At 47.7% G+C, this 8,344-nt stretch overlaps 1 protein-coding gene across 1 annotated transcript in view; it reads left to right on the forward strand.

Annotated features, from left to right (window-relative positions):
• JADE3 (jade family PHD finger 3) overlaps positions 1 to 7,351 on the forward strand; it is a 120,800-nt gene extending 113,449 nt beyond the window's left edge. Inside the window, exons 9-11 of the mRNA XM_040468981.1 lie at positions 148 to 618; positions 2,049 to 2,166; positions 4,249 to 7,351. Of these exons, the coding sequence (XP_040324915.1) occupies positions 148 to 618; positions 2,049 to 2,166; positions 4,249 to 5,159 (1,500 nt within the window). The 3' untranslated portion in view covers positions 5,160 to 7,351. The remainder of the gene's footprint in view (positions 1 to 147; positions 619 to 2,048; positions 2,167 to 4,248) is intronic.
• Positions 7,352 to 8,344: the final 993 nt, after the last annotated feature.

Raw genomic sequence — 8,344 nt, forward strand, 5'->3', positions numbered from 1 at the left:
GCATCTGTCATAGTCCATTTAGGGCCAGTTTTCTCCCTGCCTCGCCTCTGCTTCCCGTGAGCAGCTCTCACATTAAGCCCTGGGATATGCGGTTCCCCTTCCCCCCCCCCCCCCCCCCCCCCCCCAAAGCATCTTTTCTTCCTACAGTGCTCTGTGAAAAGCTGCATCACTGCCTTCCACGTCACCTGTGCCTTTGAGCACAGCCTAGAGATGAAGACCATCCTAGATGAGGGGGATGAAGTGAAGTTCAAGTCATACTGCCTCAAGCACAGCCAAAACAGGCAGAAGCTCAGGGAGGCCGAGTACCCCATGCACAGGGCTACTGAGCAGAGCCAGGCCAAAAGTGAAAAAATCAGCCTGCGGGCGCAGAAGCTTCGGGAGCTGGAGGAGGAGTTCTATTCCCTGGTCCGTGTGGAAGATGTGGCCACAGAACTGGGGATGCCCACGCTAGCTGTGGACTTTATCTATAACTACTGGAAACTGAAGCGGAAAAGTAACTTCAATAAGCCATTATTTCCTCCGAAGCAGGATGAGGAAAATGGCCTGGTGCAGCCAAAAGAGGAGAGTATTCACACTCGCATGAGAATGTTTATGCATCTACGCCAAGACCTAGAGAGGGTAAGGTGATCAGCTGTGGCTACTGTTTAGGTCTCAGTCTGCATAGAAATGGAGGCCCCGCTTCCAGTTTCATTTCTGTTTTTAAAGGTCAGCTCATTTAAAGTGTGGGCTTCTGTGTCCTTGCTTATCTTCTGATTACATTGTGGCCCCGAGCATTGGGCTCTGTTTAAATTTTTGGCAGTCACTTTCAAGGGAATTGGAGAGCCCTCGCTTACATGCTTATGAAGCTTAAATCTGAGATAAATTCTCATTTGGTTTACTTTTTATTCACGGTTGAGCCTAAATTGGCTCAGCTCTATTTTACTGACACGTGAGACTGTGGGCTGAGTTAAGAATTCATTTTATTGAGGAAAAAGCAGTTTCTCAAACTCGGCACTAGTGACATCTTGGGCTGGCTAGTTCCTTATTGTAGGGGGGACTGTCCTTTGTCGTGGGGAACACTGGAAGATGTTGGACAGCGTCCCTGGCCTCTACGCGGTAGCCAATCCCCCTCCCAACACATACCCAAATGATGACAGCAGAAAATGGCTCCAGGTTACCAAATGCTCCCTGGGGGTCAGAATCGCCTCTGATTGAAAGTCTCTACACCAGATAATTTAGTTTAACTCATTTATTCAAAGATAAGTTAGGCCCTGTGTTTACCCTACAGAATTTTATAATCAAGTGTAATTATAGAGATGGCTTGTTTTTTCTCTCTGCTACCAGAATCTGGAAGGGAACAGATTTGGCTCACTTTGTAAAATTTAACTCACACATCGATAGCACTTACTGTGTGGCAACACTGTTTGAAGCATTTCATAAATATTAACTCATTTAATCCTAACATGCCTGTGAGGAAAGTACTGTTGTTAGCCCTATTTACCGATGACTAAACTGGGGCACAGAAAGGTGGGATGATTGGTCCGGTGGGGTGGGAAGTATGGGAGCACGTGGATCGCACCCTTGGGGCTGTAGAGATTTGGCTGAGCAGGAGGTGTGAGCAAAAAACCACTGTCAGTCTGTCCGGCAGACCTTTATCCTGCCGGTCCAGCGCTCATTAGAAAATTGTACTGGATCCAGCATCGCCAGTGTTTTATTCAGGAATTTAAAGGGAAGGCCAGAACACTACATCATCATTCGGTCTTCCCAACTTGGCTGTGCGTATAAACATCGAGCCCATCACGCTGCAGGGAGAGTAGGTTTCAGGAGGTGGCTTGGGAGCATTTTCTTGTGCTGCCCATCAATGTGGGAACCACGGTCCCGTGCCGGACCATGCTACGTGACTTCCCGTAGAGTGGCTCTCCTTATGCAGCGTTTTGTGTTGTCTTCTCTCCTCACCGCCCCCGTGCCCCCACTTGGTTTTAGTTGCCTTAATTTTGGCTAAACGATTTCAATTGTCGGGTTCATGTAACATGACAAAAATCTCTATTTGCCGGGGATTGGGCTTTCAGGTGCGAAATCTGTGCTACATGATAAGCAGGCGAGAGAAGCTGAAACTGTCACAAAACAAAATACAGGAACAGATCTTCGGTTTGCAAGTCCAGCTTATCAACCAGGAAATGGCTGCAGGTAACCTTATGTTAAAGATGCCCTGGGGCACCTGGGTGGCTCAGCAGGTTAAGCGTCTGACTCTTCATCTCAGCTCAGGTCTCCATCTCAGGGATGTGAGTTCAAGCCCCGAGTTAGGCTCCACACTGGGCATGGAGCCTACTTTAAAAAAAGAAAAAAAAGTCCTAAGCAATATATAGACTCTGATTTCATCCCATTTTAACAATTTAAATTTTCCATCGGTTGTTTTACTTAAAAATCTTTTAAAATTCTTGTCGAATATCTCATTTGCTCTGCTCCAACCCTGAGGTAACATGGCCCATCTTGCTGTCAACTCATGAGGCAAGAAATCCCAAGGTGGGGTTGGGGGACTTGCAGGTCTGGGGCGGATAATCTAGGTGTCAGACAGATATTAGGGGCCACTAGTTAAAGCCATGAGCTATTCTGTAATCATCAGATTGACTTAGAAATCCACACAATAGGGCCTAATCCTAGTTTCCAGAAAACATTTAACTCCGAGGTTACTCATCTTAACGATATTTTGTTAAAACCTTAGCCAGTAGTTAGGAGATCTGGGTTCTGTCTCTTATTTACTAATATTTGTCGAGCACCTGCTGTGGACTAAGAACTGGGCAAGAAAGTAGAGCAGTCCACAAGACAGAATCCCTGCCTGTAGGGTATGCTGCCCGCTTAGCGAGAGAGACAGGAGAGCCTAATTCCAGTGCCCTAAGCACGGGGAGCTCGGCTGCGAAGACAGTCCTATTCAGTGACATCTGTAACCCTCCTGTGCCTCCTGTAATACCGAGGTTGGCGGCAGAGCCTGGGCAGCCGGGAGTCAGTGTGTGGGGTGCGCAGAACCCAGCTCCGGCCAAGGGCCAGCCGTAGAGTGAGAGAAACACCCAGAAATGAGGTGTCAGGTAGGCATCGAAGGCTCTGGGGTGTTTATAAGTATCCTGGGTCACAGCAGAATGCTATAGCAGGAGGCGGCAGGGCTGCTCAGCCACAAAGCCACTGTGATGGGCAAGACCAAGAAAACCAAAGGACGGCAGGAGGGTCCCTGCGTGCCAGGGAGATTGTCCCCTAAGCCATGTGGCTTCTGATTGGTGGGTGCCAGCCCCGTAACTGCTTGTGGTATCAGCAGGTGGCAGCAACACGGGGGCTGTGAGTATTCAACAGGCACCCTTAGGGAACACCTGTTGCCCAGGTACTACCTAATAGTTATCCTCTCACGGGGAAAAGTTAAGTCCCTATGCAAAGAGGAATTATTTAGAAGTACTTTTTTAATTTCAGAGCACCCAAACTAATAGAGAAAGGAAGATCTGTTCTAAAAGTGATCGTAGGATGACAGAACCAGGTAACTGATTGCCAGTACTCCACAGGCCGAGCCCAAAGCAGGCCACTGGCAGGAATGTCATGATTCTTTTCTGCTGGCCTTGCCACCGCAAAACCTGCCCCACCCACCCCTCGATAATGGACATTCACAGTGAGGAGACTATTTGAGGTTACAGGCATAAAGTACACAGGAACCACCCGCTACCATTTCTACTGTTGCCAAGTTAAAACACATACTCACGTGCTCTTTGTCCACCAAAACCTATGCTGTGTTCTTGAGGGTTTGGATTTGACTTTGGGGGAAGGGTGGGAGAGATCGGAGGGTAGGGTCTGACATGTCTTTTCAGGCACATCCTGAGTCCTGTGCAATACCCACACCTGCACACACGCAGACACCCCAATAGGGAGACCCTGTTCCAAACCACTGCTAGTGACATTCTTTTCAGAAGTGGAAGGGGGCAGAGATGGGGATGTAGGAGGTGGCACACTAGTCTTTGTGATCATTGTACAGCCTGGGAGGGCAGAGGGGAAGAGGTCGAGAGCCACACGACAAGCAGTGGCTCCGCTGAGTTTCCCACCTGTAGCCACCCCCACCCCACCCAGCCTCTAGTTCAGCCCCTCCGGCTCCTATCCCGTGACGCACATACACATCAAAGTCAGGGGCCCGTTAGACATTTGGAAGAGTGGGTATGTGAACTCACCGTGCCGTAATAAGCATATACGCCGTTATTTAAATCAGTTGTTAAAATGAGTCTGTCTTTTTGATCTCAGGACTTCCTTTGACAAGTACACTAGAAAACTCATTGTTCTACCCGCCTCCAAGAATTACCTTAAAGTTAAAAATGCCGAGATCAGCCCCGGAAGACTGCAGAAACAGCTCCACAGAGCCTGATCATGGACCCCTCTCTCCTGCCAGCAGCTCCCCTGTTCCCAGTATAAGGAGCATGCAGGTGCCTCAGGAGTCACTAGAAATGAGAATGAAATCGTACCCAAGACATCCACTAGAGAGCAAGAGTAACCGTCTGCTGGCCAGTCTCACCCACTCTAGAAGTGAAGCAAAGGACCCCAGTCCTGCTTGGAGAACTCCATCCCCGGAGTTCTACCACGGGCAGTCACTGGGAAAGCCTCTGGTCCTCCAGGCTGCCCTGCATGGCCAGTCTTCCATCGGGAATGGGAAGAGTCAGTCTACCTCCAAGCTTGCCAGATCCAACGGCCTGGAGGGCAGCTGGTCTGAAGATGTCACCCAAAAAGACAGCTCAAGTGAGGTGTTCTGTGACCAGGAGTCCATGCTCAGCTCCCACTTGGCCAGTCAGGGCGCCTTTAGAAAATCGACCGTGGAACACTTCAGTAGGTCCTTTAAGGAGGCCACCAACAGGTGGGTGAGGACCACGGAGGACCTCCAGTGTTGTGTGAAGCCAACCAAGAACGTCAGCCCCAAGGAGCAGCTCTGGGGCAAGCAGCTTGTGAGGCGGTCTGCAGGGAGAGCTCCGTATCAGGAAAACGATGGGTATTGCCCAGATTTGGAGCTGAGCGATTCAGAAGCAGAGAGTGATGGGAATAAAGAGAAAGTCAGGGTAAGGAGAGTTAGCTCGGACAGGGAAAATCCTGCCCACGACTCTCGACGGGATTGCCACGGTAAAAGCAAGACACATCCCCTTTCCCACAGTTCAATGCAAAGGTGATCGGAAACCTCCAAGAATAGCTCAGTCTTTGCCTTTGCCCCATACACTGGGGCAGACCCCCTCACCAAAAGGATTCTAGTGTACTTTAGGAGGAACTGTAGTGAAAGAATAAAACGTTTCACAGCGAATTGACTTGCAGTTTTTGAAACCGCTTCAAGTCTACTTTTCGCAAGCACATTCTAGGAATTACAGATTGTCCAGAAGTCTTTTCTGCCAGAGGCTGTTGAGAACAGCTGGGCCCAGAGTACTTGCTCAGTAAATACTTTGGGACAGCTCTCCAGTCCTGTTACCACGTTGATGCACATATGTATTAAGAGTCCTTGCATTGTTAATGCATTTGCAAGAGACCGTGATTATCAGACACTAAAACTACTTCCCTTTTGAAGCTACGGCACGTGACCTCCCACAGCTCCTGTCTGTAGGAAGTTGCTAACTCCATTGGTACCTGGAAACCCGCTTCAGGGAGAGCCCAGGGACCAACATCTCAGATACTGTCAGATTCACTACCCTCTTCCTTGGCTCAGCACAAGGTTGAGCTCCTTTCGCAGTATCTTACCTACCAAGTCAATACTCCTGATGCTTCTTAAGTGTCCAGTGCCTGTTCCTAGACTTGCTGGTCAGGGGCGCACTTGTAACTACTTGGCCCATCGAACGAGCATGAGAGGCTAACTTGTGGATAGTGTTTACAGAGGTACAAGGAAAATGCTCAGATTCTCTCCACTTAGGCGTTTGGGAGGGATCCCAGAGCCTTTCCCAAAGTGAGACCAATTCCGGAGGATTTGTACCAGGTCAGGGGTTTTGTGTTCTTGTTTTCAAATCAGTTTGACTTAAGTAAGTTTGGCTGACAGTTTTTTGTATACCTGCTTTAATGTTTATAAAGTTTCTATTGAGGTATAATTAAAATATAGTAAGATGCACAGAGGTTAAGTATTCTTACCTGCTTTAATTTTGAAACAGATTTTTATTGTCAAACAGAATTTGAAAGCATGTGTTTAACACATGGATATAATTTAGCTTTGTACCAACTTTGAATCCGAGGCAGTTCCCCACACAAAAAGGCTGGAGCCGTTTTTCAGAAGTTGCTTATACCCTGTTCCCAAACAATCAGCCTTGAATAAGTTGTGGGACGACCAAACAACTCCCAGTGGGGGGGGGGGGATAAAACACGTCTGCTTCCCATTTAAAAGAAGGGGAACATGTTACAGTTTTTAAAATGTGAAGCCGACTATAATTCTCTGCTCTCTCTTCTTAGCCTTAAATTAATATTCTCTTTCTTCTGGTTTGGGAAAGCATAGTGGGAATTTTCAGACAAAAAGAGGCCATTTTTCGATCTTTAAAGTTGGTTCCTGGTAAAGCAAACAGCCCAGCTGCAGTGGGCACGCCAGTGGCCCAAGGGCAGGCCAGGGCCCCTCTGTCCCCTCCCCCGGTGGTGCGGGAGCCTCGGCGGCGTTCCTGTCCCCACTTCTGTTCTCGAAGCCTTGTTAATGGGTCCCGTGGCTCGTGTTTTCTCCTCCCTTTTGGAAAACTTCTGTATTTTGCCTCCTCTTTGGCCACACCTTGAAAATGTTTCTTTTATGCCTGTGTACACGTGTGAACGTGCCAGAGCACGTGTGGTAGGCGTCCTGTGTTTTGTTTGAGTGGAAGCAGCTAAGAATCATCCACACGAGGAAGGCTGTTCCTCCTTATGGACGCACTAGGTTTCTGTGCTTTTCCCTCTGAGCTCTGCTGGGGTGGATGTGAATTTGACACCTTCCCTCTAAGGAAGAGGTAACGAGCTCTGCCATAGGGGCCTTCTGTTCCGCTCGAGGCCAGTAGCCCGAGTCCTTTCATGCCTTTTGGTTCTGAGTGAGTGCAAGGAAAAGCAAACATTGAAAAAGTGCTTCAGCCAAATTCCATATGTAATGCCATGGGGAGAGTATTGACTAAAATAACTTCAGTCAGGGAAATATAGTTGTAATATTTTTACAAGATTTTCCTAAGTAAATGAAGGAGCCTTCAGTTGTGTAAATTTCAATTGCCCCAAAATGTACTTGCTACATTTTGCTGTTGTTTGAAGTATTACCTCTTAACCTTCTTTTGTTAATTTTTTTTCATTTTGTCTTATATAGTCCAGTTTTCCAAGACAAATTCAGTCTTTTTTCAAATGTCACCTTTTTACCAATACTTTTTCATTAAATTATGAAAACTGCTAACGACTGTCAGTGTGGTAATTTCTTAATTTGGCATGCGGGTTTTAGAAAATCTTACATATGTTCCTCTTATATTTAAAAAATCTCATCCGGGGGCGCCTGGGTGGCGCAGTGGGTTAAGCGTCCGACTTCAGCCAGGTCACCATCTCGCGGTCTGTGAGTTCGAGCCCCGCGTCAGGCTCTGGGCTGATGGCTCAGAGCCTGGAGCCTGTTTCCGATTCTGTGCCTCCCTCTCTCTCTGCCCCTCCCCCGTTCATGCTCTGTCTCTCTCTGTCCCAAAAATACATAAACGTTGAAAAAAATTTTTTTAAATAAAAAAAATAAAAAATCTCATCCGTTAAACAAAACAGATGGTGGGGGGAAAGGGACGGAGGGGGAGAAGGAGGAACTGAATGTTTAGAAGCACAGATCCATGATTCATGTCCAAAACGGGGGACCAAAGAGAACTCTGGGACCTTGGACTCTACCCCAAAATCATGATTTCATCAGGCTAATAAGACAAAACCATCATTTAAAATCACCAAGGAAATGGATCCTATCTAAAGTCACAAAGTCCAAAAGGCTTAGTTCGGGCATCACTCAAATACACACTCTTTACGATACTCATTCTGCTTGGAGTCGTGTGAGCACATGAATGTGATACAGGTTATGTAGTGTCACGGGGGGACGTTGGGGGCATTAAAAAACATTTTCATTACGTTTTGAGAAATGTACTTGCTAAAGGTCATTGGGTAAATCAGTAGTGAAGATAGTTAAGAGCCACGGTTGTTTCTCTCTCCCTTCCTCCCTCCCCCCTCACCCACCCTCCCTCTCTCCCTTCCTCTGCCTTTCTCCTCCTCCTCCTCCTCCTCCTCCTCCTCCTCCTCCAACACCCCAGCCTTCTCTCTCTCTCTCCCTTCCCTCCCCCACCTCTCATTAATGGCGAACTCTTTTGACTCAGTACATTGTTAGGTAAGATGTCGGAGAACTGAAACTACAAATATACCCAGTTGTAGC

The sequence above is a fragment of the Herpailurus yagouaroundi genome, unplaced genomic scaffold (genome assembly GCF_014898765.1).
Source record: "Herpailurus yagouaroundi ecotype Mexico unplaced genomic scaffold, PumYag 67793, whole genome shotgun sequence".
In the NCBI taxonomy this organism is placed as follows: domain Eukaryota; kingdom Metazoa; phylum Chordata; class Mammalia; order Carnivora; family Felidae; genus Herpailurus; species Herpailurus yagouaroundi.